This window comes from Aspergillus tanneri (genome assembly GCF_003426965.1).
Source record: "Aspergillus tanneri strain NIH1004 chromosome Unknown AapTan_3_pilon_pilon_pilon, whole genome shotgun sequence".
Taxonomy (NCBI): Eukaryota; Fungi; Ascomycota; class Eurotiomycetes; order Eurotiales; family Aspergillaceae; genus Aspergillus; species Aspergillus tanneri.
Genome location: NW_022984630.1, coordinates 1340573 through 1366539, shown reverse-complemented (window position 1 = coordinate 1366539; position 25967 = coordinate 1340573). Strand labels below are relative to the sequence as shown.

General features: G+C 49.2%; 12 protein-coding genes across 12 annotated transcripts; 5 read left to right on the top strand and 7 right to left on the bottom strand.

The window, feature by feature from the left end:
- Positions 1 to 7852: 7852 nt before the first annotated feature.
- On the bottom strand, positions 7853 to 9851 carry ATNIH1004_004252 (oxidative DNA demethylase; the record flags this gene model as incomplete). Its single annotated transcript, XM_033568922.1, has 2 exons — positions 7853 to 9620; positions 9688 to 9851. 2 exons carry the CDS (start codon positions 9849 to 9851, stop codon positions 7853 to 7855), a joined length of 1932 nt encoding a protein of 643 aa, XP_033427728.1.
- A 598-nt stretch (positions 9852 to 10449) lies between these two features.
- Positions 10450 to 11385, top strand: ATNIH1004_004251 (uncharacterized protein; the record flags this gene model as incomplete). The annotated part of the gene is made up of 1 exon (XM_033568921.1): positions 10450 to 11385. The coding sequence occupies one exon, from the start codon at positions 10450 to 10452 to the stop codon at positions 11383 to 11385; it is 936 nt and encodes a 311-aa protein (XP_033427727.1).
- Positions 11386 to 11494: 109 nt separating this feature from the next.
- On the bottom strand, positions 11495 to 12628 carry ATNIH1004_004250 (uncharacterized protein; the record flags this gene model as incomplete). The annotated part of the gene is made up of 4 exons (XM_033568920.1): positions 11495 to 11618; positions 11675 to 12096; positions 12146 to 12416; positions 12591 to 12628. 4 exons carry the CDS (start codon positions 12626 to 12628, stop codon positions 11495 to 11497), a joined length of 855 nt encoding a protein of 284 aa, XP_033427726.1.
- Positions 12629 to 13189: 561 nt separating this feature from the next.
- Positions 13190 to 14061, bottom strand: ATNIH1004_004249 (enoyl-CoA hydratase/isomerase family protein; the record flags this gene model as incomplete). The annotated part of the gene is made up of 2 exons (XM_033568919.1): positions 13190 to 13688; positions 13748 to 14061. The coding sequence occupies 2 exons, from the start codon at positions 14059 to 14061 to the stop codon at positions 13190 to 13192; spliced, it is 813 nt and encodes a 270-aa protein (XP_033427725.1).
- A 279-nt stretch (positions 14062 to 14340) lies between these two features.
- Positions 14341 to 14880, bottom strand: ATNIH1004_004248 (uncharacterized protein; the record flags this gene model as incomplete). The annotated part of the gene is made up of 1 exon (XM_033568918.1): positions 14341 to 14880. One exon carries the CDS (start codon positions 14878 to 14880, stop codon positions 14341 to 14343), a length of 540 nt encoding a protein of 179 aa, XP_033427724.1.
- Positions 14881 to 15436: 556 nt separating this feature from the next.
- ATNIH1004_004247 (alpha/beta fold hydrolase) lies at positions 15437 to 16585 on the top strand (the record flags this gene model as incomplete). Its single annotated transcript, XM_033568917.1, has 3 exons — positions 15437 to 15973; positions 16030 to 16197; positions 16271 to 16585. 3 exons carry the CDS (start codon positions 15437 to 15439, stop codon positions 16583 to 16585), a joined length of 1020 nt encoding a protein of 339 aa, XP_033427723.1.
- Positions 16586 to 17391: 806 nt separating this feature from the next.
- Positions 17392 to 17919, top strand: ATNIH1004_004246 (uncharacterized protein; the record flags this gene model as incomplete). Its single annotated transcript, XM_033568916.1, has 1 exon — positions 17392 to 17919. One exon carries the CDS (start codon positions 17392 to 17394, stop codon positions 17917 to 17919), a length of 528 nt encoding a protein of 175 aa, XP_033427722.1.
- Positions 17920 to 18114: 195 nt separating this feature from the next.
- ATNIH1004_004245 (transcription initiation factor TFIID subunit 7 family protein) lies at positions 18115 to 19584 on the bottom strand (the record flags this gene model as incomplete). The annotated part of the gene is made up of 1 exon (XM_033568915.1): positions 18115 to 19584. The coding sequence occupies one exon, from the start codon at positions 19582 to 19584 to the stop codon at positions 18115 to 18117; it is 1470 nt and encodes a 489-aa protein (XP_033427721.1).
- A 269-nt stretch (positions 19585 to 19853) lies between these two features.
- On the top strand, positions 19854 to 20501 carry ATNIH1004_004244 (Bromodomain associated domain protein; the record flags this gene model as incomplete). The annotated part of the gene is made up of 1 exon (XM_033568914.1): positions 19854 to 20501. One exon carries the CDS (start codon positions 19854 to 19856, stop codon positions 20499 to 20501), a length of 648 nt encoding a protein of 215 aa, XP_033427720.1.
- A 566-nt stretch (positions 20502 to 21067) lies between these two features.
- Positions 21068 to 22675, top strand: ATNIH1004_004243 (pH-signaling protein PalC; the record flags this gene model as incomplete). Its single annotated transcript, XM_033568913.1, has 1 exon — positions 21068 to 22675. The coding sequence occupies one exon, from the start codon at positions 21068 to 21070 to the stop codon at positions 22673 to 22675; it is 1608 nt and encodes a 535-aa protein (XP_033427719.1).
- Positions 22676 to 22964: 289 nt separating this feature from the next.
- ATNIH1004_004242 (putative NADH-ubiquinone oxidoreductase 12 kda subunit) lies at positions 22965 to 23410 on the bottom strand (the record flags this gene model as incomplete). The annotated part of the gene is made up of 2 exons (XM_033568912.1): positions 22965 to 23053; positions 23185 to 23410. 2 exons carry the CDS (start codon positions 23408 to 23410, stop codon positions 22965 to 22967), a joined length of 315 nt encoding a protein of 104 aa, XP_033427718.1.
- Positions 23411 to 23816: 406 nt separating this feature from the next.
- MNN10 (putative alpha-1,6-mannosyltransferase subunit) lies at positions 23817 to 25305 on the bottom strand (the record flags this gene model as incomplete). Its single annotated transcript, XM_033568911.1, has 3 exons — positions 23817 to 24471; positions 24527 to 24812; positions 24867 to 25305. The coding sequence occupies 3 exons, from the start codon at positions 25303 to 25305 to the stop codon at positions 23817 to 23819; spliced, it is 1380 nt and encodes a 459-aa protein (XP_033427717.1).
- Positions 25306 to 25967: the final 662 nt, after the last annotated feature.

Genomic DNA, 25967 nt, shown 5'->3' with positions numbered 1-25967 from the left:
CAATGACAAGAGTGAGAGAGTAAAAGAAAGAGAGAGTGGTCTAGGAAAAAAGAAGTTGTAGTAGCAGTCACGGAGTACAGTGCCAATGGTGGTTAGTAGGTACCCAGCCTGCGGAACGAAGAAGTTTGGGACCCAGATCCAGTGGGAAACGCCAGTTTAGTAGCGGGAGCTATCGATCATATTCAGACTAAAGAGTTGGGGCAGGGTAAAAACAAAAAAAATAAAATAAAATAAAAGATATGGATAAGATCTTTTTTTCTTTTCTTTTCTTTTCTTATTTTTCTCGTCTTTTTTTTTTTTTTTCTGGTTTGTCTCTCTCGTTCTATTTTCTTTTTAGGGGGAAACAGATATGAATGGAATCTTCGGAGAAGAGGCGCAGAGTTAGTAACTGGAGTTAGGAAGGCTAGGCAAATCAAATGGCAGTTGAATAAAGTAGACAAAAGGAAGAGCTGGAAGGAATGGATGAATAGGCAAATAACAATACTACCTACTTGATACTCGAAGAGGAAAGCGAAAGAAAAGGAAAAGCGCTGACAAGAACCCTGTAGTTCGAGGAGGGAAACGATGCTACGCAGCGGTTATTAGGCGAATCTAATTAGTAGGACGGAGTAGTCAGTCATAGCTTATGGTAATCCTCATAATAAAAAATTGTAACTATAATTATAATAATGATGTGACCCTAAATCAGTACCCCATTTATTCCAACGGCAAAATGTTCCTAGTAATCGATCGGTACTACAGAGTTGATACAAAATACTGAATATAAACGGTGGTGGATTAGGAGATTCATTTTCCCCAGAAGAGCAATCTGAAAGTTAACCTTGATTTTGATGTCCTGCTACTATTACCAGCTAATTTTTCTTTCTTTCTTTCTTTTTTTTTTTTTTTTTTTTTTTTTAAAAAAAAAAAAAAAAAAAAAAAAAAAAAAAGGTGGAAGTGGAGTGATACACCCCTTCCTCCCGCATCAGTCCGGTGCTGTGTAGGGCAGCTGGGAATATTGCCACGCCTTCTACTTTTTTTTTGGAATAAAAAAAGAAATATTTTCGCTTTGGCGTCCCGACCCTTACACTGAAGAATGCACGCTGATGGTTCGACTTATGCAGCTACCTACTAGGTACTAGGTAGGAGCCCCTCCCATGCAGTATTACTACGTGATAAGAATTAATATTTGGTCATTTTCTCTGACGTTAACTACTAGTTACTGAATAAGGAAATAAGACAAACCAACAAACTCTTACGTATCATACATCTGGGGGAAGGAGAATACGAAGGAAGGAACAGGGTATATACTATTTCTTGGCATTGCGTGTCTAAATCCATCAACAGGTACATGTCAGCAGCAAGTGGACACGGAGGAACCTTTGAAAATTATTATCAAATGCATGCATACTCCGTAAGTACTATGCAAAGTAGAAGGCTGAATTTCTCTCATATGACAGCCACTGGGTAAACTATAGGCGGCCCCAAACGAAGGGGGGGAAAAAAAGGAATGGAAAAAATGCCTTTGGACCATAATATGGCATTATTGGCCAAGCACTAAGCAGATGCGCACTACTGCGCGCAAAAAAAAAAAAAGAACACAGAGCCCACCGCCACGAGGCCACCATTGGAGGGGGGGAAAGAATCAAGGCCGCCCGTCGAGCTTCCTTCCTGTTCCCGAACTCAAGCTTCTATCCATGGTCCACGGTTACTCCCGGCCAAGATAGAATTGTTGGCGGGTGCACGCAAATGTGATCAAAAAAAAAAAAATCTCTCGACCTTGAAGCGTCAAGTAAAATGCTTCCAGTTGATTAGTCCTCCACTTGGCCTACTCCAGACAGGGACAGGGACAGGTCAGGAATCTAGCATGTAACTACCTTGCTGAACGGCAAATTCACATGTCGCATCCGGAGGTTAAATTTATTCAATTATGCGCTCGATCGATCTACTCTGTATAGGTGGCAAAGTTCCAGGTAATTAGGTTCTGAAGTACGGAATATTGTCATCGACTACCTTATCCAGTCGGATCAATATGATCATTTCTGATTTCGCGGTTCTGAAGATCAATTTACAGAGCCCCATGGACATTCCTCCAGCACTGCACTGTTAATCACTATGTTGCTTGAAACAAGTGATGGCTCTAATTACTTCTCTCCATGATACCATCAACAATCCATCTTGGGCATTCCTCTTGTCGATCTGACCAAAGAATTATCTTCCGTTGCATGATCCCCCTTTACGTTGTCCCATTTCTTTCTAGTTTCTAGCCCCACCCCATATGGCTGCGTGTCGAACCGGGGACCGGGCAGAAAGCATCTCATTAATTGGAGAAAGCCTAGCATGGAGGCTTAACTTAAACAGGGTAGCCCTGTCTCCCGACTGACATGGACCACAGCTTTCCCCACTTACGAAACTACGTAAGTAGCAGAGTAGGTCGGATCCATGATCCATACCCTAGTTCCTTCAAACGGAAAAAGTTTCTGTCTACCCTGTTGGAGCCTAGACTGGACAGCGTGAGATGACTGAAAATTAAAAAGGATGCTGAGGGCAGACAAGGCCACCATACTCTTTTAATGGTTTAGTCACTTGGGGAACAAGTCCTCCGTAGCGTAGTAGCAGCTTGGACCAGCCGGGAAGTGGGGCCAGAATGGAAATTGAGTGGCTGAGGAGGTCGATCGAACTTGGATGGACGAATCAAAGCCCTTGACGCGGTCCATGGCAAATGCACCTCCAAGGCTACATAATGTCCCGTGGCTTGAAGAATTTCGGCACTAAACCATGGTGGTGGATGATACAAAAACACGTTGTTGAGCGGGCTCAGACATTCTTGGGGGTGGGGAGGGTTGTGGAGGGGCAAAAACGCGAGGGATGGGAGAGAAGCCACTCACGTTACCTAGGTACCTTCCACATGTGTCTATCCTTGGAGATTACATCATGGACTGGAGTATCTGCATTATTGGTATCTGAACTTTGAGAGTTTTGGTTCTCTAGGACAAAGTACGCCGTACATTGTAGGGTTATATTATTGCATAGTACTCCTATATAAGGAGCTCAGGCCCAGCTGGTGCGTTTGCTTACAGAACAGTCTACTGTAGGCCAAGTGCAATAATGGGTAGTCAACCTACTGCATACCCTTGTCAACCCTCGTCAAGTATACTTACTTACCTCGTCCATCCATCGATCTATGAATCAACCTAGTGCCTCGTAATATTTCGTCAATAGCGCCTCAAATAGGTAAGGTCATACTCACAAAGTTACAAATGGCACTTCTGATGAAATACCTGGCTAAAATACACCCCTTTCCACCATCTACTAAGCCCAATCAATCAAGGAGAAACAGTTATTGACTTCTGAATTTCTCTACCATCCAGATCGACAAGGGCAAGATCTACCCTTCCGAGTCGGATCTAGGATGACTAGCCACATATTTACCACCTTGGGCAGAAAGATGTTATCTATACGGGTAATTACTGGCGTCGTGTGGGTAAACTAAACACCCTTTCAGATTGATAGGGAAAAAAAAAAAAAAAAAGGCACACCATCAAAGAATCAACCCTCGGTCGGCAACGATCTCGATACAGGCTGCCTTCACGTGGCCGAACTAAGCGATCGTCCTCAGGGGTCCCACGGTCTGCGAACACCCGTAAGCGGCGTACGCGTATTGTACTCCGTACTTCGTAGTACGACGAGTTTCCCCCCGGCCTGAAGCGGCATCCGGTCGTCATATTCCCCTGCTTGCGGGAAATGAAACTCGTATCGCTGAGACGTGATTCTATTTGTTTGACTGTTCCCTAAGCAAATCCACCTAGTGTTAGAAGTTTTGTTTCATTCTTGCGGAAGTCTATTTCAGTTGCTTCTAATATTCTTGTCGAAGGCTGTGCTACTCAAGCAGGCAAGGGATAGAATCGCTGTGCGTGTCGAACCATCGGCCGTTATCAGTATCTGGGCAGGCACCTACTCAAGATTCAATCGTAGGTAATTATGAGAATTACACTTGACACATTGCTTTGGAGGTGTCATGAGTATGACAGCTCCGCAGCCGAGCGATGCACTAGCGACCGGGGGAACTTATGCGAGACTGGGCGCCAGGATGGGTCAGGTATGAATTAAATGGACAATAATTTGGGATGAAATTAAAGGTCCACCCATCAGTCTTGTCGGGTGTTCTTTCCCCAGGGAATCTCCCTTGCAACGGAACTACAGAGCTAATAGGTAGGTACAATAATAAGAATGAAAGTTAACTTTACACAATGTACTCCGTACCACGCCAGAGTGGGAATCACGATGGGGGTTGGTTGACTCTCTAGGCTCCAGCAGCAAACACATGGCAACCACGGTGGAATGATCGCCCCTAAGAAATCTCAACCCACGATTTGACTGGTCCAGCCACCCTGCAGCCAAGGATCATTAATGAAATGATCGAATTAATAAACACGTTTCTCAAGGCGTGGGAGATCTATTTCAGATAAACCAGGAAATGTCGGGCAGCTAGGTCAAGATATCTGGATTGCTTCTATATATCAATCGCCTACGTAGATACGCCCTAGGTATCTCCCCATTGTTTGATGGCAGTCATTCCTCCTATCGAACGAACAAATATTTATCCAACCCTCCATGGTGGCCCATGCAGGGAGGCGCTAATAGTCATGAAGTCAGTCAATACACCTAGCCAGTGTTAGATTCTCCCCCGCTTCCATGGAATGTGACCATGGCCAGATATGCGTACATACATACGTATAGGAGTCTGTGCATGTGGACAATGTGCGTGCATATCAGGTCAATCAGAATTTACGATCTACCTGTCTTTCATTCATTCCCTTGCCTGCCACGGCCACCAACCTCTATGGAAGACCTGTGGTTGTCATCTTCCTCAATCCATGATCTCCCCAAGGCTTCTTCTGCAGCGTGCCAAATCGTTTCCACACATGGAGAAACAATGTGGACCCAGGTATCCTTCTCTTTTGTTTTTGGGATATGTTGACGCTTCACCGACTTCCCTGTCAGGGCGACTGGACAGCAAAGCCCTTGCTCTATGAATGGAGTTGATACCAGGATGGGGTGGATGGACAAAAATAGTGAACCAGACCAATCCAATAGATCATCCAGGACAGGGATGAATGCTGAATGGGCCCGTTGCTATGAAATAATATTAGTCAAATTGTTCGATCTTATCTCCCAACGATCCAGCTGGGGATAAGCTCCCTCGGGCTACACCGACCGGGTGATTATCATCTAAGATTGGGTTCTTTTTTATTCCTATTATTTTCTGGCTCATTGTTTAGGGCCATCATTACTCTTGTCTTCAAAACCTTCTTTTTGTTCTTGCTGAGACCAACAGTTGCAGATCTGACGACAGATTCCTCCCCCTGCTAGCGTGGCAGGCAACCTCAAATCACAGCAACCTTCAGACGCCAAGACAGCCTGCACATACCAAAGACCAACTAACTACTGCATCGATTTCGCCCCGAAGTAACCCTAAGACAGCATCTTTACCCCCCCCCCTCTCTCACGGTAACACTAGACCAGACCCCCAAAAAGAAGATCAGAGGAGATCGTCGCTCATGCTCATCACTCATCACTCATCAACACATCAACGACAGTCCCCTCTCCTCCCCTCCCTTGTACGCCCCCAAATCTTACGCAAGTCTACTCAGGGCTATATCGGACAGGATGGAGATGATTTCAACGCATGCAATATACCGCGCAGCAGGGTATTTCTGACCGACCGGGCCTGGATCCGGCTGGTCCATCATGTGTTCCTGCCGAACATAACAATCCGGACGGGCGGGCGGACGGGCCATCTGGTTGACGTTGAAAAATCAGGATCATTAACAATAATGACTGGCGGACGGAGAAGTACATACATAAACACGGAGTGATGTCCGTTACTCCTGCAACTTGCAGCACGAGGGGAGGGGAGGGGTGGCAAGGAATGTGTGACAGACAGGCATATCCAGGGAGAAAGGACTGTTCGGTTACAGTAGTCTATCGATGATCAACCTTAGGTGAGAAACTAAAATAAAATTCCTCATGAGATGTGGAATTATCAGTAGTAGTATCCAGCATTAATGCTCATGCGGACCAGGGAGACCCTAGTCTAGCCCTGGGGCCCTGATGCCCTATTGGATCTGGACCATGTTTTTTTTTTTTTAATTTTTTAATTGTTTATTTTTTAATCTACCTGACACCCCGACACTCTCCGGACCTGCCTGAGAGAGTATGGATCCGTGCCTCCCTGGATCACACATGCTCAGTGTCTCTCCAGGGCACTGGCCATGGGAACAAATCAGTTAATTCACCTGTCTATCCGTCGAATCACCGAAGCGCCTGAGGGGAAAGGGTTTGGGGACTTTCACTTTACATGAAGCCATGAGATGCACGGCGGTCCTACCCGCGGCTGTCACCAACACTTCCTTCTGAATAAATGGATATCAATCATTTCCATCCGGACCTAGACCACAGAGTCGTCGTCAGTCTACTCCTCTGTATGGCCTTGTATGATTGGTTCCCGCCGAATTGAGGAGCAGTGCTACATTACCAGGGCCTGTCAGTTCCCACCGCAGTCAGAGTAGGGTAGTATGTACAGAGGATGGAGTTGACGTGTGAATGGTCAGACCGCGTAGAGGAGGATTATTTTTATTATTTTCATTTCGGAGGAGGATGTATATTTGGGACGTTGAAACCCATCCGACAATCCTTGTGGATAACGGTAGATCTCGGTGACCGCACTGTTCTCTCGCCCGCTAGGTATGGGGTGAGAATTCGCTAGTTACTCCATAAACCAAAACAATTTCTTTTTCAATGGTTAGTGGCATTTACTTCTCCGAAATCACGGCTTACACCTAACGCCGAGTTACCGATATCGAGTACAATTGGCCGTGGCAAAAACAGCCCCGATCGTCCCTCTGTTATATGGAATCTTACTAGCCACATGGCGACAACTGAACGGGGTAAAGCAAGACAAGACCAGTTATAAAAAAACTCTGTTCGGCGTACTTCTTCCGCCGAATGAACTCAATAGCGTTCCACTCGTCAGCCTCAGGATCCAGCGTAATACGAGTGCCCCGTTGTGGAAATATTTGGCTTTGATGGAACCACGTGGTTTAAGTTATTCCAGTTATTTACTTCCATTGCGACTTGCTTAGTGTTCGTTTCGCTCGGAATACTACCTACCGTACTCGGTCTTGTGGATCGGTTCTGCTGATGCAGTTCGGAGTATGACCTACTCTTCTTGAGCATGAGACTATGGCTGACCATGTGGTGTCTCGCGGTGATTAAATTTGTTTGTAAACTGTGCTGGTGCTTCTTGGTTGCAGATGAGAAATAGAGACAAACTGAATTAGGCCATAAGATCCGTTAGTATGATGAATATCGCGATCCACTTCTGTGATCTGAATTGCAGAATGTGGCTGTGTCCTGTGCTCTATACATAGTCGTACGGAGAGGTCTGGTATACCCTCAGCCACCTGGTTACCTACTATAGCTACTTAGTTAGTTAGCTGAGATCTAGTCCTTTGTTTGTGCCTGGTTCAAATGTAGTTTTCTCAGTAGGCGCCGGATGATAGGTCCACGGGGTATCTGATTGATTGATTGACCGCTGCCTGTTGATTGATAGGTCTACTGGATACGAACTCTGCCTTAGTACATACTTACGGGGGAACCAGCCAATATATGCCTTGTAGGCTGCACCGGTATACCTTCTTAGGCAACGATGATTTCGGAATCTGCATATTTGGAAGAATGGTTCCATTTTTGTTTGTCAGAAGATGAAATATAGAGATTTACCAACGCCGCTAGGTCCCAACATGATTATGTACGTATATACAAGGATTTTATGAAAGCAAATAGGCCGTCAAACCTTTTTTTTTTTTTCTTATTCCTCAACCTCAACCTCAACCTCTTCATCTTCGTCGTCCTCGTCTACGTCCTCACCAAACTCCACTCCCAAATCACCAGTAATGTCCCAGCGATCTCCCTGCGCCGCTGCACTAACGTACTTGACGAACTTGAGTGTGCCACTGTCACGCAGAACAATGCTCAATCGGTTCCACCCTGCGGCTGTGCTGAAGAGGATCCCGTCGTCCTCGTCAGCTGCAGCGGACCGATAGATGGCTGCGTCGCCATCGTCCTCATCGTCACCGGCCATGTAGATCTCGTAGCCTCCCACGGCGGGTTCCTCTCGGGTAGGCGAGGTGGTCTTCAGATCCTTGGGCTTTTTCTGCTCCGCCGACCCGCCGCTGGTATCCTCTACGCCGTCCATCTCCTCGTCCACATCCTCGTCGCCTTGTTTTTCCCATCCGGAGGTGGGCGTGAGGCTAAGCGTGAATTCCAACCGCGGCTCCTCGCCGTCGTAGCCGCTGGCCAACGTATAGTCTTGTCCGCGACGGAACCGGCGCGCCAGGAAGTCGTAGCTCGTGATCCGATCCGCGCCAGTAACAAGCGCCAGCCATTTGCGGAAGGCCAGGGAGGGGAACAGATCGTTCAACAACTCCTGGATTGGCGTCGTCTTCTGCTCCTGCACGTCTGTCGTTGAGTGCTGCTGAAACATGTAGCGCTGCTTGTGCGGGGGTCGTGCGACCGTCCATCCAGTCTGGGCGTGAATCTCATCTGAGGACCTGGGCAGCTCGGTCCGCTCCTGTTCGCGGATATATTCGTGCACGCGTGCCGAGAACTTCTCTGACAAAAATCGTTCCAGGTTCAGCGATGACTCGTTGCCGAAGGTTTCAGACATCTCTTCCGTAATATCAGGAGTGAGATACGAGGGCGCAATGTACTGCACTAAGAAATTAAGGTCGGTCTCAGTGAATTCGGAATCACTGGGTACTTCCTCCAACTTCGCCTTACCCTTCCCCTCAACCGGCTGTTCCGACTTATCGTTGCAGACGACGGGATGGGGTTGGGGTAGATCGTAGATGTCGCCTCGGCCCTGGAGCTGAGCTAGACTGCTGCGCTGCGCGAGTTTCTCCTCCAGTCCCTCTTCGTAACCATCTTCACCCTTCTGGGGAATATGGAACCATCCACTGATGGCCATCCGCACCCGCTTCTTGGACTTGTCGTCTCCTTCCTTCGCGTGGTAAACCTCTTCAACGTCATGGAAACTCTCTCCGGGCTGGACGGTGAAGAAGCTCAGCTGGTTGAAAGCAGGCGGGATGCTCAGACTGTGATCCGGGCTGGGAATCTTCACGTCCTCCCCGTTTGCGTCTTTCTTCGTTGTCGTGGGGAATAACCGCAGGGCACCGCCCCACTCCGCCTGCCAGGGAGTGTCGGGATCGGTGAGGTACAGGATGTAGCTGACGCGTCTGCTGCCAATGACATCGTCGTGGCACAGGAGATGGCAGCCTTCGTTGTAAACATTAATAGCCATGTCCGTCTTCTGTCCACTCAATTTCCCCGAGCCAGTCACCGATGACAGGTACTCGCGGAACCGGGCCGAATACATGGCGTCGCGCAGCTTCAGCAACGATGGTAATCGCGACAAAGACGTGTCGTCCAGACCATCCAGGTTGGCTAGATCTCCGGACTGGAAGATCTTGTAGATATCCGTCTCCTTCTCGGTGAAATCCAGATGGGTCTGGATTTCGTCGCGGACTGATCGCAGCAGGGAGGGTTCGATCAGGGGACAGATAACACCATGCTTGTATCTGGAAGGCCATGAGTATTTTCCAATTCGTATTGCGCTTGGTCTAGGGGGTGATTCTGGGGACCTACGGAGCAGATTCGACGTATTTCTTGGCGTAGTCTTGCTGCACGGAGGGCTCGAACAAGCCGTCGCGGAATCGTGCAGCGACCTCTTCGCTGGATAATGCCCTTTTCTTCATTTCGGGCTGGCCATTGGCAGCCTGTGATTCGCTACCGTCCGTCTTGCGCTTCATTCTGCCTGAAAGGGAAAGAGATGGGGATGAGATTCGAGTGAACAGAAATGGGATATTGAAGCTATTGGAATGCGGAGTTTTTTTTTTTTTTTGAAGGCGGTGAGAATGGCACGCGCACTGATCAGGCCACCAGCATCAGGCCATCGTTTATGTCTATAGAACCAATCAATCAACGAATCTAGGAATCTAGGAGAATGTAAAGGGGGATGAAGAGTATCTACGGAGTATCATTATCGGGAATTAATATGTTGGTAAATAGGTCCGATGGGGTAAAATCAGACCTCGAGCTCGCTGTCTCTACGGTGGGCTACATACATAGTAGTATACCTCCTCCATACTCACTTCCTCGACTCTTGATATACCTCCTCTGTATGAAAAGATCAGTGACAGATAAGTAGACGTAAGTATCTCTGGAATCGCTGTAGTGACTAAATTAGGCATTCCTGCATACTGAAATGACCAGCATCGAGGACTCATAAATTTCTACAGCACGAGGTCTCCAGGTCCCGGATTTTGCAGTAGATATCTTTCTTCTGCAGGACAATCTAAATCAAATCAACAGATCATCTCAGTTCGAGCCCATCAAGCCCATATCCAGATGGAAAATGTGTGTCTGATGCGCATTTCTTATATCCCAAAGGAACGACGTCATCTGCCGTCTTGGCGCCATCGATCGTCGAATCTCCGATCGCATTCCATCGCCAACTTCCTCTCCTCCATCATCTTCAGAGCTCCAACCATGCAGCCATCTCAGGAGCACCGAGGCAGTCCAAATGATCGGCCAGGCACGCCTCCTCGTCCTCCTTATTCTCCTGTAACACCCGTCCTCAACCATCTTACTCCCCTTCCAAACAACAGCTTCCCCGCATCGTCGGGTCCGTCGCACTCTATTATTCCTCCTGCTCGATCTCCCTCTCCAACAAGTCAAGTCGCGCCACAAACTTCGACCTCAATTACCTCGAAATTACCACCGCCCCCGGTATTCACCCCCGAACCTCCGCCAGTGCCGATTTCCGAAAGCGAGAATCCCGACGCTATCGCGTTGCGGTCGGCTATCTCCATTCTCCAGCTCCAGAAGCAACAGAGTCTGCGCGACATCCAGTCGCTGGAGAGGTTGAAGAAAGCAGCAGCGGAAGATCCGGAGGGTTTTGCGCGTGAATTGGCGGCGGGAAATCTGTCAGCGAAAGATCCCGGTGGCTATGTCAATTTCACCCATGATGAGGAGGAAAAGGTGGCCGAGGGCGACGGCGAGGACGGGCAAGAGGGAACCCGAACAGGACTGGGAGCGATACCAACGCCGCAGAATGTGGTTCGTATGCCTCCTATCAACTGGGCCAAGTATCAGATAGTGGGTGATCCGCTGGATCGGATGCACGAGGATCAACGTCGACGACCTTTCCCCGGGGAACCTAGACGGGAGGATCATACGCAGAGGGCACCAGAGCATATCCTGGCTTCACCGTATCGCCCATTAGTAGATAAGCTGGAGACTCCAAGCAAAGTAAAAGGTACCAGCAAAAGCAAGAAGACATAGGGGAGCAGAGGGAGTGGTGACTGTGTACGTTTGGAGAAAACTATCTTAGAGCTATGGTACAGTACAGTCGGAAACAATCCTCCATTCAGCCATAGCACGTTAGCGCTCGTCATCCTGCTGCATTATCATGATCAATGAGTGTATCCCCGACAGTCTTCGGACCATCGCCCGCGAAAGGTGAAGACTGAATCAGAAAGAGAACATCACTCGCCTCCATGGGCAGCAGTGCATATCTATCCCCATGTCACCTGACAACACACATAATCAGCCATGCTGAAATGACGCTCACTTGTTGATATGAAACTCCTCAATTGCCTTCTGGAGACGTTCATGCGCCAGTCTCACTCTCTCCATCTGCGCTTCCCTACTATTTTCCTCCTCGCCCTTGCCATCACCTTCCTCCTTGGGCAGCTTTGCAAGAAAAGCTTTAATCTCGTGCCTGGGCGCACCAGACTGTCTGGCGGCCTCGCGGGCCTTGTCACGCAGTTTGTGCGCCACCTTCTTCCTGAGATTCTCTCTCTCGGCCATCTTTGCGTCCATTTTTTCTTTAGCTGCCTTGCTCACCTCATGGGCATGGATCCACCCCTGGGCCTTGGGACACTCCAACTTAGTCTGTTTCAGAATGGCAGCGATGGCATCGTTCGAGAGAGGTGGAGCGTCGATCACATCCTCGTATTTGGGGACCTCCTTAGGTGATGCAGGGCGGACTAGCTATCCAAATAATCAGCGAGAGACTTTCAGTACAAACCGGGCTACTTACGCCGTCGTAGCCAAGTTTGAACGGGGCAGGATTGTTGCGAGGAAGAACAACTTCGAAAGGCTGATTGAGAGACTCTGCTTTCTCCGCCCAATATCTCGCCATCGACAAGTTAGGACATTCCTTTTTGACTCTGGCGTTTGTGCGCTTGGTCTGTTTATGCTGGGTCTTAGTCTTAGCAAGAGCCTCGGAGACGTCCTCCTCGATCGAACGGGCAGCCCGCTTCATATTGGGATCAGAGTTGTTCAGCTCTTCGATCGCCGAGGGCAGGAGCCTGAGGATGATCAGATGGTTAGACAGCATACAAAGGTGTCTGTGATCAAGCCTAGAGAGGGGATAAGGTGAAGGTGACGCGACAGAGCGAACCCGCAACAATATGATTGGGTTATGAGCAGGGAATAAAGAACTAGATCATGGGCTCTCGGCACATTTGACTGATTGCACTCACTCCGGCTTCTTGCGACGAGATGATTTCTTTGGTGCCATTATTACAGTGTGGTGCCGTAGTTCTGTGATAGATAGTGCACAGGTTAAGGTAAAGAAAGAAAATTCTTTAGGCAAAATACAGCAAGAAATAGCTTTTGTTAGGACAGTGAATATAAGAAGTCTGGCTTGCACTAAATTACTATCTATAGGTCCCTATTTTTACTTACCCACTAGAATATAATATAAGTAAGATATATAAATCCATATAAAACTATAAGAATATATTAGTGCTATAATCTACCCTTTACATCCCCGTAACTTATTAGTATCTTTACAGCTGTGTTGTCAGTTCATATACTTCACTAAGAGCCCCTAAATTTGAATTGCAGATTCTAGATAGCTGGTGAATACTAGGCTCTAGTATTCTACTTTAGCTAACCATGGGTCCTATTAGATCTAGTGGATGACAATGAATGCCAAAGTAGTATACATCCTCCTTTCCAACCTAAATATAGTAGTAGAAAACTGCTAAATCCATCATACTTTATGTCTAGATCAGCAATTTATAAGATACATAAAGCAAATATCTACAGCCATATTTGGCAAAATCTAACTAATCATTCAAAGCTTCGCACTTCTTTTCTCCCAAGCCTCCACGGCTTTCAACCCATCTTCCTCTATCTGACTCTTCCTATCCTCCACTTGGTCCCTCCACTCCAGATTCGCCGCATGGCCATCCAGAATCCCCAACGAATGACGATACATCTCCTCCTTCATGGTACCGTAGATCCCTGTGGCCGCTTTCTTCAGTAATCCGCGCTCCCGAATAAACGTGAGCGTCTCCTCCAGACCTCCCAGTCCATCCACAAGGCCTGCACTCACCGATGGAGCGCCGCTGAACCGCTTTGCCTCCAGGACCAGGTCCCGAAAGGAGACTGGCGGTAGCTTTTCCCGGAAAATACACATCATTGGCGATTGCAGCGGCACTCCGAATTCAAGCTCGTTGATGCACAGGTATCCCTTGGAGGGGTTCTGGATCCGGTAGTCATGGTACATGGCCAGCATGCAGCCCCCGGCGAAGGCGTGGCCGTTCAACAGACAAATGGTCGGCATGGGATATCTGGTTCAGTTAGTTTGTATTCTTATTAAGGGACATATATATGTTTGGGTTGGACTTACGTCAAGAGTCGTCGGAACAGCTTCCACAGATAGTTCTCTACGAATCCTTCAGTCGTCTGTGCCAGCTCCAGATCCAGTCCATTGCTGTAGAACTTGGCAATGCCGCTGGTGGTAATCAGCACGCCTTTGGGGTAGCGGTGCTCGACCACGTCCAAGGCGAGTAGGAGCGCATCGATAAATACAGGCGTCAGTCGGTTGTCTTTGGGAGAGGTAAATGTCAACAGGTAGATGTTCTTTTCCTTTTCTGACGACGAAGGATTGCTGCAGACAATGCTGCCACCAGAGGCGATGGGGATGGTGAAAAGAGTGGTCATATTTGCCGAGGCTGTAGTGCTCTAGAGATATGAGAAGTATAGGACTGAGGTATGATGGAGAATCAATGACTGTGAGAGTTTATGTACTTATTCTGGAGGATGTAATTAACTCTGAATATAGCCGACAACAAGAATTTGCACGAATAGAAGAGCAGCAGAGCCGTGTTTCCAAGATTATGGCTTCGATAAATTGTCATCATCGACACCGCGGTATCACATGTTGGCATCGACATCTTGTGATGCTGACTCAGAGATTACATAACCTTGAACCGTCGCCGACTATATCCATCCAACGTCCTTCAGAATACACACCGCAACATCCTTCACGTTTTTCCCATCGGTTGAGATGCGACGGGCCCAGTCGCCGACTTCCTCTTGAAGGATGGATGACATTTTCTGACTGCTATCCAGGTGCTGGTCGAGCAAGCTCCCAATTTCTCTCCTCTGGAGCCTATCCTGAGCCACAGCATCCACTGCAGTCAGGATAACCCCATCTAGGATCAGTTCTTCCTCTTCGGAGGGGCTTCGGACGATCTGTTGTATGGTTTCGCGGATTGGTTCATGCTCGAGCACCATGGCAGTTCCAGAGAGAATCAGCTTCTTGCAGCCCCGTTGACGGTAGTAGTTCCCGCACAGGGCGGCGAGATTGCTGAGCATCATATCGGGTCCGACTTCTTCGGGATAGATGAAATCGAGATTGTCGCTGTCAATGTGTGCATGGGAGATGTTGTGTCGTCGAAGCTCCGCCGACATCTCGTTCGCGACGGAGGTCTTGCCCACGCCGGATCTACCGGACAGGAGAATAACGTGGACGGTCATTCTGTACGATTGGACAAGGGTTCTCTTATCAAGTATAGGCCAGGAGACTATGAGATGTGCTTATAATCCGTTGAGCTGATGTGCGGCTGACTCATTGAGTGACTCATAACTGGGTCTACAGGCAACAGCTCGTCGATCCCTACTGAATGATTATTTTGAAGATGTGCGAACAAAAATAACTAGTGCCTTTAGTCATTGCTTGTCCTACGAGCCTGCTGGTTGAGACGGTGAACTGTGGGGGTTTATAGCGGCGATAGAGTATTTAAATCTGCCAAGACGGGGATTTCCGTATAACTTGTTATGTCCTATGACCAAAATACCAAGTGGCACATGGTCTGGCTCAATATCCAGCTGTTCAGACTCGATCAGAGCAAGTCTACGAACCATTTTGACCATTAAATAGTAAACAAATATAATTCATGATCCCTGCCAACTACTAATCCCTCACCACCTCATCCTGCACAAAGTCTCCGAAATCTCTCCGTACCTCACCGTATAAATTAAATCTTATATACACCACAACTGCATCCAAAAATATGACACTATCCACAAGAAAATGGCAACCATCGCCTTTCCCTCCCTCTCCAAATGCCATACCCTCTCTACTTCCCACACGTACACCTACGTTCACCATCCCGCCTCTCAATCCCATCCTACTCTTCTCTTCCTCCATGGCTTTCCCTCCTCCTGCTTCGACTGGCGACACCAAATCCATTTCTTCGCCAACAAAGGTTACGGAATCCTCGCCCCAGATCTCCTAGGATACGGCGGCACCTCCAAGCCCACATCCCTCGACGCCTACCGATCTAGACCCATGGCATCGGAGATAATCGAGCTGATGGACCACGAGGGGATCGCACGCGTCCACGCCGTGGCTCACGATACGGGCTGTAATCTGCTCTCACGACTGGCGGATTACTTCCCCGGTCGGTTACTGTCGTGTACGTTTCTTGATGTGCCGTATTCGAATCCAGGGGAACGCTTCGATCTCCAGATGGTCAATTCCCTGACTAGGGAGTTTATGGGATTTGAAAGGTTTGGGTATTTGGAGTTTTTTGTCCAGAGTGATGCGGGGAGGGTGTTAGATGAATCGGTATGTCATTCTTTTCTTTTCCTTTCCTTTCTTTTAAAGAGTTTGTTGTCTGGTAGAGACCACGGATTGATATCTGCATACCTAACCAGGGAGACTCATTCTTCACGCTCTTCTACCCTGCTGATCCTGACCTCTGGATCACCGACCTTGGTCCAATAGGCGCACTGAAATCATGGCTCCTTAATGACCGTCGGGGTCCTTTACCCACGTATATCAGCGAAAAGGTAGGAATATATATCTCCATAGATCGACTCACCACTGCACTATAATATAATACTGACTTACTCACCACGCCAGGAAAAAACCACCCATCAAACAATCATGAAGGGGCAGTACAGCCATGCCCTGAAGTGGTATCAAGCTCTAGTGGGAAACATCAACGAGGAAGATGAGATCCGAGCCGGTCTGCGTCCGGTTCTCCCTATGCCGGTGCTGATGGTCAGTCCACAGCCGAGTCGACTGCAGTTCCCCGGGACGATGGAGAAGATGAATCAAGTGGCAGGGGACTTGACGATGAAGACGGTCTCTACTAAGGGTCATTGGGTGCAGTTGGAGGCTGGAGATGAGGTTAATGCTTTTCTAACGGAGTTTTGGGAGCAGGCGAATGCGTAGGTTGTGGTTATGATGTAGATAATAATAACCCGGAACTCCTCTCTCTTCTTGAATAGTTTGTTTTATTAACTGAAACAGAATTACTTATAACGTAAATCGGTAAGCGAGCGCCGCATGAAAAGCGAGCGCCGCGCCTCTGTATTCCATATAAAATGTCACTTTTGAGAGTCTAATATCTCAACAATAAAGCACCTAGAGAGCATAAAATTTAATATACAGTATAATATAATACTGTGTATTTATATATTAAGCAGAGAAATTTCCGGGATGAATATTTCTCCAGGTAAGATAAATTGCAGCTGTATTTTTTATACTTTTAGTTGTCCTAGTATTTAAAGCCAAGAAAACTATTTAAAAACATGAAAATATAAAAATACCCTTTTAGAGTTCATATATATATTATTATCTTATCAAGATGTTTCTATATCTACTGGCGGTTGAGATATTAAGGTTTCAAAGAGTGCCATTTTATATGGAGTACAGAAGTGCGGCGCTCGCCTTCAATGCGGCGCTCGCTTACCGATTACGTTATTTGTCAATGATCCTGGGAGTTTTGAAAGCCCTAAATATAAGCCCCAAAAGATCTATCAAAGAAAAGACCAAGGATAAGAGGCCCTCATCATAATTAACCAGTAAGAAGCAAATAAAACCTCAATCCTAGTGGTATTAAGCGCGACGATTCACCACGCAGCAAGGTCGGAGCAAACACCCATGACGTCATGCGGATGTCAATAAATATTCAACTATTGTGCACGTTCAGATATCAAGTCAATTCTCATGGCAAACCATAAAACACAGACTACACCATGACCACCTCAAACTCCCCATCCCAACCCCTGAAACAGGCCGCGTACAATCAATCCAAGAACCCCGTCACACGCACACCTGCCGGGCAGCGAGTAGCACCTCCGCCACGACAGCGCGGTGACCCCGTACCCTCTATAAATCGTCACACAGCCGACTCCCGCCCATCCGACGATGAATCTCTAGCGCATCTGCAGGAGAAGCGTCAGCGACAGCAGGTGGTCATGTGGGATGCCATAGATGTCGATCTAGAGTATGGTGCCGAACAGCAGCCGGATGAGGGTGATATTGCAGCCGCTGTGAAAGAGAAAGGCCGACGAGCGCAAGCAGGTGCGCATGCCGGTCCGGTGGGCAGTGCCTTCGGACCCGGGTATACAGGGGTTGGAGAAAAACGCGATTTGGCGGCGGATATGGGGCGGGAATGTCAGGAGCATGATCGCGTGTTGGGCGATAGTGTTGGGCAGTCACCCCCGGAGTCAAATGGGGAGACAGCGGAGGGAACGCTTGAGACGGCGGGAGTTGGGGGATAATAGGAAGCTGGATGCTAAAGAAGTTGTGCACGAGGCAACGGGAGACACGGGTGTAGCGTGAAAGTGACCATAGTTATACAACGTATTATAATCCTGTCATGTATGAAAGTGGAAGAGCATAAGTCACAATTAAACAGTACTTCCCATGACATTTAGGTATCAGAAATAGGACCGTTCAACAAAAAGGGAGAACAATCAATCATCTGCATCATCGCCTTCGCCCACAGAAACCTTCTTCAAAGACAAGTCCCGCTTTAAGTCCTGGATCCGCCGGGCCAGTTTGCTCTTCAGGATGTGGTTCTGCATCTTCTCCCATTTCGCCGTTTCAGTTCGGATCAGTGCTTCCAACTCCGTAATTTCCTCCCGCTGCTGTTGCATCTGGCGTTGCTGCTCCAACTGTTCATCGTCCAGTTCTTCTTCCGGCACATCACCTTCCCCATCCGACCCGTCACTGTCATCTCCTGATGTGTCGGCAGCCGGCGTCGATGGCTTAGTCGCGGTAGGCGTACCGGCGTGATATACTGACCCATCGCCAGCAATTGCGCCGCCTGCTGCTCCCACAGCTGCAGTTTGGGCTTCGGCCCCGGCAGCCAAGGCGGCCTCCATTTCGGCAACAAGCGTATCCTCAAAGTCTTCGAACGCTGCTTCGTCTATGCCCTCATCCAATTCACCCTCCGCGTCCTGTTCGTCGTCGTAATACTCTTCTTCCTCATAGGCCCCACTCTGTACGAGTCCCTCGGCACGATTTAAGGATGCGCTATCAACTAATTCATATCGGGGAGGAGACACAGAGGCCTCATCTTGTGCGATCAAATCTTCAACTGCCTTCTCCACCTGTTCGATCGTGCGCGTGCTGATTCGTTCACGGAATCGCCGCTTCCTCACCCACCGCATGGGAGGGGCCAAGCCATGAGGGTACAGGAAATTCTTGTTTTCGTTGTGCTCTACCTCGCTGGGCAGTGGGTACTCCATGGCCTCCATTTCGTGGGAGATAGGACCCAGGACGAGGAGCATTTGGCAGATATCGGCCGACTTGTACCAACCGCGACGGTCCCAACTCTTCATCCCCTCGACGATGGATGGTAAGTCCACTAGGGCCGCAGCATACTGTTTGTCTCGAACTCGGAAGATCGCCCGTCGGCCCTCACGATTTAACGGTTTAAACGAAAACTCCGATCGATCGAACCGCCGCTCTTCAATGGCACGTCGTAAGTACTCGCAGTCTTCTCCGGGAGGCATGCGTAAAATGAACTGTTCTTCAATGGAGGGATCGACTTCCGTGTCCGAGGCCTCTGAGTCGTAGCCAACACCCACTGGTCGGTTAGGGACTAGACCCTTGTTCTTTATACGAATTGACTGCACGCCCGGCTTCTTGGATGGATTCAGCTTCAAGCGTTTGGGTCCAGACGGCTGCTCCTGCTGCTCCAAGTTGATTGCAGTTGAACCTTTCAACACGGGTTCTTCTGCAGGACGCTTCTTTGATGGTCTTTTCTTTTTTGGTTTCTCCTCCTCTACGCCCTCCGTAGGCTTTCGAGCGATCTTTAGGGTGAGCTTACGCTGAGGGGTTTGTGACGACGCAGGAGCAGGAGGGGCATTCTGAGGTGGCTCCTCCGACACTTTTTTCTTGCCAAAGGTGATTTTGAGCGAGGGGCGAGCTTCTGACATGATAGCGAGAGATGATCTCAAGCTGAACCAAGCTGACGTCGAGGATGTGATGTCGAGACGGTTGAGCTGTGCCAGAGGGATGAATGAGAGGGAAGAGGGAAGGCGGAGGGCAGAAGCGCGGCCAACGGCTTTCCGCCTTTTGCTCTCTTGCGGCCTCGCTCCAACACAACCTCAGCGCATTGTCTCTCTCCGTCACGTTGGGCTTGCATTGCCTTCTATTGTCTTCGGTTGAATTACGTTTATTTCATTTCTCTTTGATACTTACCATCATGTCTGGGCCCAACCTACATAACGCCCTTCTACGTCCCCCCATTATCCAGATCCTGCGAGCTGCTGGTTTCCATGCAACGCGTCCATCCGTATTAGATACACTCGCCGATCTCACTGCTCGCTACATGATGATTCTCGCTTCCTCTGCCACTGCTCATGCCTCGAACGCCCATCCGAACGACCCCACGCCCGTGCTGGAAGACATCTACCAGGCGCTACAGGACACTGGCGCCCTACGACCACAACTACGAGGATGGGAGGAGGATTGGCAATGTGATGAAGATATGCGAGGACTAGAGGGATTTCTCTCGTGGTTTACGGGCCCTGCAAACCAGGAAATTCGACGGATTGCAGGGTTTGTGCCTAGTGAAGGCGACGTGGTCGACACCGATTTCCTGGAAAAGGAAGATTTCTTGATGGTTTTGAAGAAGAAACATAGTAAAACGGGGGAGGAATCTCGATACGCGGGCACTGTACTGGGGAAAAGTGCAGAGGAGCATCCAATTGTTATCGAGGGTGGTGCTCCTAGCATTCAAGAATGGGGCACCCAGGTGCGATCGCGTGCTCCGTACTTCGCAGAGAGTGACTCGTCAGGTGTGAGCAGCGCCCCTAGCAATTTGTCAGATGCAGATGGTATGGATGTGTGAAGAGTGTCGGCGAAGAGCAATTAATATTCTCTGACTTCGACGACTCTCACAACAGCGCTACTGAGTGTTTTAATGTCGAGAACGTGATTCACCACATGGCTCCTGCTGGGCCTCCATGCAACTGAGACATCTGATTGAGCTTTATTCGGGCCATTGGAATGATAGATGATCTTGGTGCTCGCTCCGATCCTGGCTTCGATCATGGTAGTACAGTTCTCAAGGCGTTCCTCAGGATTTGATCGATGGGCGACTTTCTGTTGACTCCGTGAGGATGAAACCACTACAATGTAGGCATATGGGCCAACTGATGAAGGAATTAGGCCCAGAGGAGTTTAGAATCCATCTGATAGTGTATGCTATCGTCTAGAGATCTGGAAAGAATCGAGCGTTGTTCTAATTCCTGGCATATCACGGGGGCCCGCGGTATGAGGGAAGAAGACAAATAGATAGGCTTCAGCATGTATCTACCGATTCAATCTATATACCTATTTCGTTCATCGTAAGCTGGCATCTCGTAGGTTGACGTTCGCGACTTCTTGGCTGGCGGTGATATCAACATCCGCCCGATGTTCACCACAACGTCAACCTCCACCATCACCAAGCTGCCCACCATGGTCTACTCCTTCGTCCTCCCAACGACCTCCCATCTGTCCTTCCAGAAATTTATCTCCTCCAGCACTCACCCCTCCTTACCACAGGCAGCCACAACAGCCCGCCATGCCCTGCGAATCGCCCTCAAGACCCACAAGCGTCTACCCCGCGGAACTCAACGCGACTCGCATTTTCCCTCTATCGTGAACGCCGCCTATGCCTATATTCCCTATCTCCAAGCCATCTCGAACGGTCTCAACGGAACCCCTATCCAACCCAATAACTCCTCTGAGGTGATCGAAATCACCCAGCATGCCGAGATCGAATGCGAATGGCGCGCCACCCTCACCTCTGTCGCCCTCATGAAGATATCCCACCCCACGGCCAGCCGAGTCCGTATCCAGGGCATTAATTCCGAACTCGCCTTCGTCCTGACCACCCTAGCATACGCTCTAAGTGGCCTCGCCAGTGTCACCGTCAACCGGACCGTCTACTCCACGACAACCCCCTCTGCTGAACAACGCACCACCGCTATCCAAGAATCCATGAAATATCTCCTCCAAGCTGCATCCGTGCACTCTCTTCTCGGCTCCTCCCCTGCACTGGTCAGTGTCTCCCGCCCCATCCTCGATCTCGACCCCGCTACCCAAGCCTCTCTCTCGTCGCTCGCCCTCGCGGAGGCCACTCTCCTCGCTGTCTTCAAAGATGACTGCTACATCACGGCGTGTATCCAAGCTCGCAACCCAAACGATAAGGACTGGATGGTTCGTGCCCCCGAGATGCCCAAGGTGCGAGCACCACTCTTCGCCCGTCTGTGCATCCGCGCCGCTGAGTATGCGGAGCAAGCCGGCGCAGGGATGTGCGCCGCGGGCGCAGAAGGGAAGTTCCTTGTCAGTGAGGATCTCGTCAACTATACGGATAAGTTGAGGGTGGTAGCGCGCGCACGCGCATGTCGCTTCTTCGGGATCGACGCCGAGTTGGCGGGTAAAATCGGGGAGGGCATTTCTTGGTTGCAGGCGGCGCGGGAATGGTCCGGGTTGACGGGCATAGGATGGACAAGACAGTATGCGCAGCGCATGCGCGTGGGAAAGGAGGGTCCTGGGATGTTGTCCAAGTTAAAGCAGGGATGGATGGACCGACGGGAGGAAATGCACCCGGGATCGGACAAGGCGGAGTTGAGTCTGGGAGACAGTAGTGGGAGGGATGAAGAGGGAAGAGTGATTGAGATGCTGGAGGCGAAGTGGACGAGAATGAATGATACGGTATTTTCCCCCTCCCCCTCTGTAGAGGGTGACTGTAACCAGCAGGGTGAGATACTAATGTGTTCTCAGATCAATACGCAGCTGGTCCCCCCGTTTAACGATCTGGTGAGTAAATTACCATCCGGTCGAGATATTGTTTCTCCACCAGTTCCGTATCAGCTTTCCCCGTTGGACGAGGAAGAATTGGCACATATGCGGGCACCACCAGCCGAGGACGAGTTCAAGTCAAGCAGCGACGTCGATGACAGCGACGACGAACCATCCGCAGCGCGAGATACGCCGGGAACAGTTCCCAGTAGAAGCACCAGCGCTTATTATTAGATATACCCCATGATGGACATCTATGACAGAAATATAAGTTTGATATAGTTTGATAATCTGATATCAACCCAAACCATGCATCTTGTAATATGTACAACACACAAATGCAGAATGAATCACCTAGATGCCTCACAACAAGGCCCTCCTCCTTCCTATATCAATCACCGTAATCTAGCCAGCCGAGCGACCCAAGAGAAAAACAAAACCACAGTGAATTTATTCAAGCTAAAAACAATCGATACCCGCAAAGCACCCAACAAAAGAAATACAGCGGCGAAATCTGAAGACTCTAGGCGGACTTCTCGTTGGAGAAATAGTTCTTCTCCTGGAACAGATAACCCTTGATTTTGCGTTCGGAGAGCAATTCGAAGTATTTTTCTATACGCAGTAAGTTAGATATACATTCCCATATTTCTTCCTTCACAACGGGAAAACAGTAGACGCTAGGCGGCAGAAGTGAAATAACAAATCCATACGACAATGGATAAAATTAAAAGAAAAAGACTCACCCCTCAAAACCCCACACTTCTCAAGATGATTCACCCCCTCACGGGCATAACACTTGCCCAATTCCTCACCCACCAGACGGGACATCATACTGCGCACCCATTGCTCACGAATGATGGCGTCGCGGGCGTTGTGTACCGCGACGTTGTCTTCGAAATCGACACCATCGTAGGTTGGTGCGACAGTAGGCTTTTTGGCCAGGAACGAGGCGGATTCCGGAGTGGGCATTTTCGATTTTCCTTCGTCTAGTTCGGCACAGATGGGAGGGTTGCGAGAAAATAGACTGGTTGATTGATTGACTGGCTGATTGTCTGTTCCTGGTCCTTGTGGAGGAGCAGTTGTGCAGAGCTCGAGTCGTTTTCTGGTCCTCCAGGCCAGTCGGAGTCCGGAGGTTAGGCACAATTGGGGGGTGGTGATTGGTCGTTCGGCGGGCGGTCTGGTAAGGGGATTATTGACACTAAGTGTGCAGTTTGGATTAGTCAGTATCACGTGGTTAACTAGGTATTCCTCTTTGACTATTTGTACGAATTAATGCGATACATTTAAAAGTCGCTCCAAACGCCTTGCCAAACAGAAATCCAATGTGAATGAGTCACGTCGTTCAATATAAGTCACAGAATTACTGCTGTAACTCCTATCCCCCGGTCTGTCCAGTCACCCGCGTATACAGTTCCCTTATAGAGTTACGTATGCGCTCCCACCAGGTACGATTGAGCCAGTCGCTATATGCCCGGTACTGATACATCTCCGCCCAGCAGTCGCGACCGAATTCACAGCCGGCCATATTAACAAGGAAATCCCCTCCACCTTCCACGTAATGCACGTCCGGGTCATCTCCATCACCACATGCTCCTGGAGGAAATGAATTTATGTACCGCTGGGGCAGGAATCCGACCCTGCTGCGGACCCACGGTTGGGTGGTGTACAGATACTCCAACGCATCCTGCTCTTTGTGCTCCCATTCCATGTGGCTCTGTTCGTACATGACGGGATCCCACCAGGCATCCAGTAACCGGTCAGACCACTGCGAGCGTCGGATAAAGAAAGAGCCCAGGTTGAAGCCGCCGCAGTCTTGCGAGAGCAGGAAATGGATCGAGGAAGGGTCCTGATCTCCGTCAGGTGAACGGGAAATGTCGTCAAGATATGCTGCCGTTGGTGGATGGGTGATGTTTAAAGGATTATGCTGATTGATGTCGCGGTAGGCAATCTCACCGAGCCTATTGAATATATGGGCGGGCAGAGAATATGAATATTCCATAATCCATGTGTGGATATCTAACCACCAGAACCTAAGGGTAATAGGTTAGTAGAAACTCAGAGCTTGTGGCGGGAACCCACACCCACCATTCGGCGTCAGGGTACTTCCGCATAGTTTCGCGGAGCAAATCGACCTTTTCCCAGCTTTCGCGCCACTCATGCGAATAACGCTTCTTCGCCAGCATGTTGACAACCTCCAACTCATATCCCCAATGTTTCGTGTACCTCTTCTTATTCCAAATGCTGTTGCGCTCGACGGCCCACTCACTGGCTCCCTTCCATTCCATGACGCCACCTTCGACGTTGGACTCCAGGATCACCACGAATTTGCGACCTCGTCCCAATGGCGACCGCCGATAATGCTCCACGAGAACTGTCGTCAGTTAGTAAGCGGAACACATGGCCCTTAACAAAGTGACAGCCTTACACGTCCGGAAGTACATGTACCCAACAACGACGAAAATCAGCGCCAGGAAGAACCGTGATCTCCGGCGGCGCAGCAGTGCTCTACCATACCGAAAAGAGCGCCAATGAGTACTGGACGAAAAACTTCGGCCACGTTCATAATACTCATCCTTGTCCACGTAACCCTCTGATGTACCAATATTCTTTCGAAAACGAGGCAAGGTGGCGTACAATTGACTTTTCGATCGCGAAAAGAAGCCATTGTTCTTTGTAGAAAACGACGGATATTTTCGAACCTCATCGCTTTTCGCCTTTGCAGCAGCCCATGAGATTCCACCAGGCCCTAAAGAACTCGGAGTCAGGAGACCACTGCGCGGAGTTGAACTGCCGCTGCCCGGGGTGAGGCCCGGGGTGGACCACCCAGCTCCCGGGTGGGGAGAGGGTGATCTAGACACGGACATCGGGCGGAGAAGGGGACCTGAAACCACCGTTCAGCCGCAATTAGTACTCCCCCTGTCAAGTGGATTTGGGACAGGTGATGGTTGTTTCAGCGGAGCGGAAGTAGGCTGGGAAGGAAGTCGAAGAGAACACAAGAAGCAATGAAACGAAAGGGGGCAAAAGTAGCAAGTGTTTAGAAGGGGAACATCGACCCGACGGAACAGGGATAGCAGGAAGCCATGAGATGTCTGTCACCTGGCTGAATGTTAACTTCCAAGTATATAGTTGTATAAATGGATGGGAAAGAGAGAGAGAGAGTTGAAAGGGTCTCAAGGTAGGGGGGGCAAAAAGAGAAAAAAAGGTACCGCAGCCTGTGAAGGATAGCCGTTTTCGTCGATTGAGGTCCAGTCAGAGACATAGAGTGGGACGAACACTAGGGGAGCCAAGAATAATGCAGGTAATAAAAGATCACAGTTGCCATGGACATTCTACAACACCAGGGACGCTGTCCATCACTATCATATCAGAGAGCATCCTAGAAGTTAACCACAGTCAAGAAAAAGCACTTAATTAATCAAAAAAGGATTGCGACACCACCTGAATGAGAGGGCTTTGGTGGCAGATAAGATGAGGACAGGCAGGAAATGAGCTGCCCCACCGCATTTGGAGACTTGGCTTGGTTTCA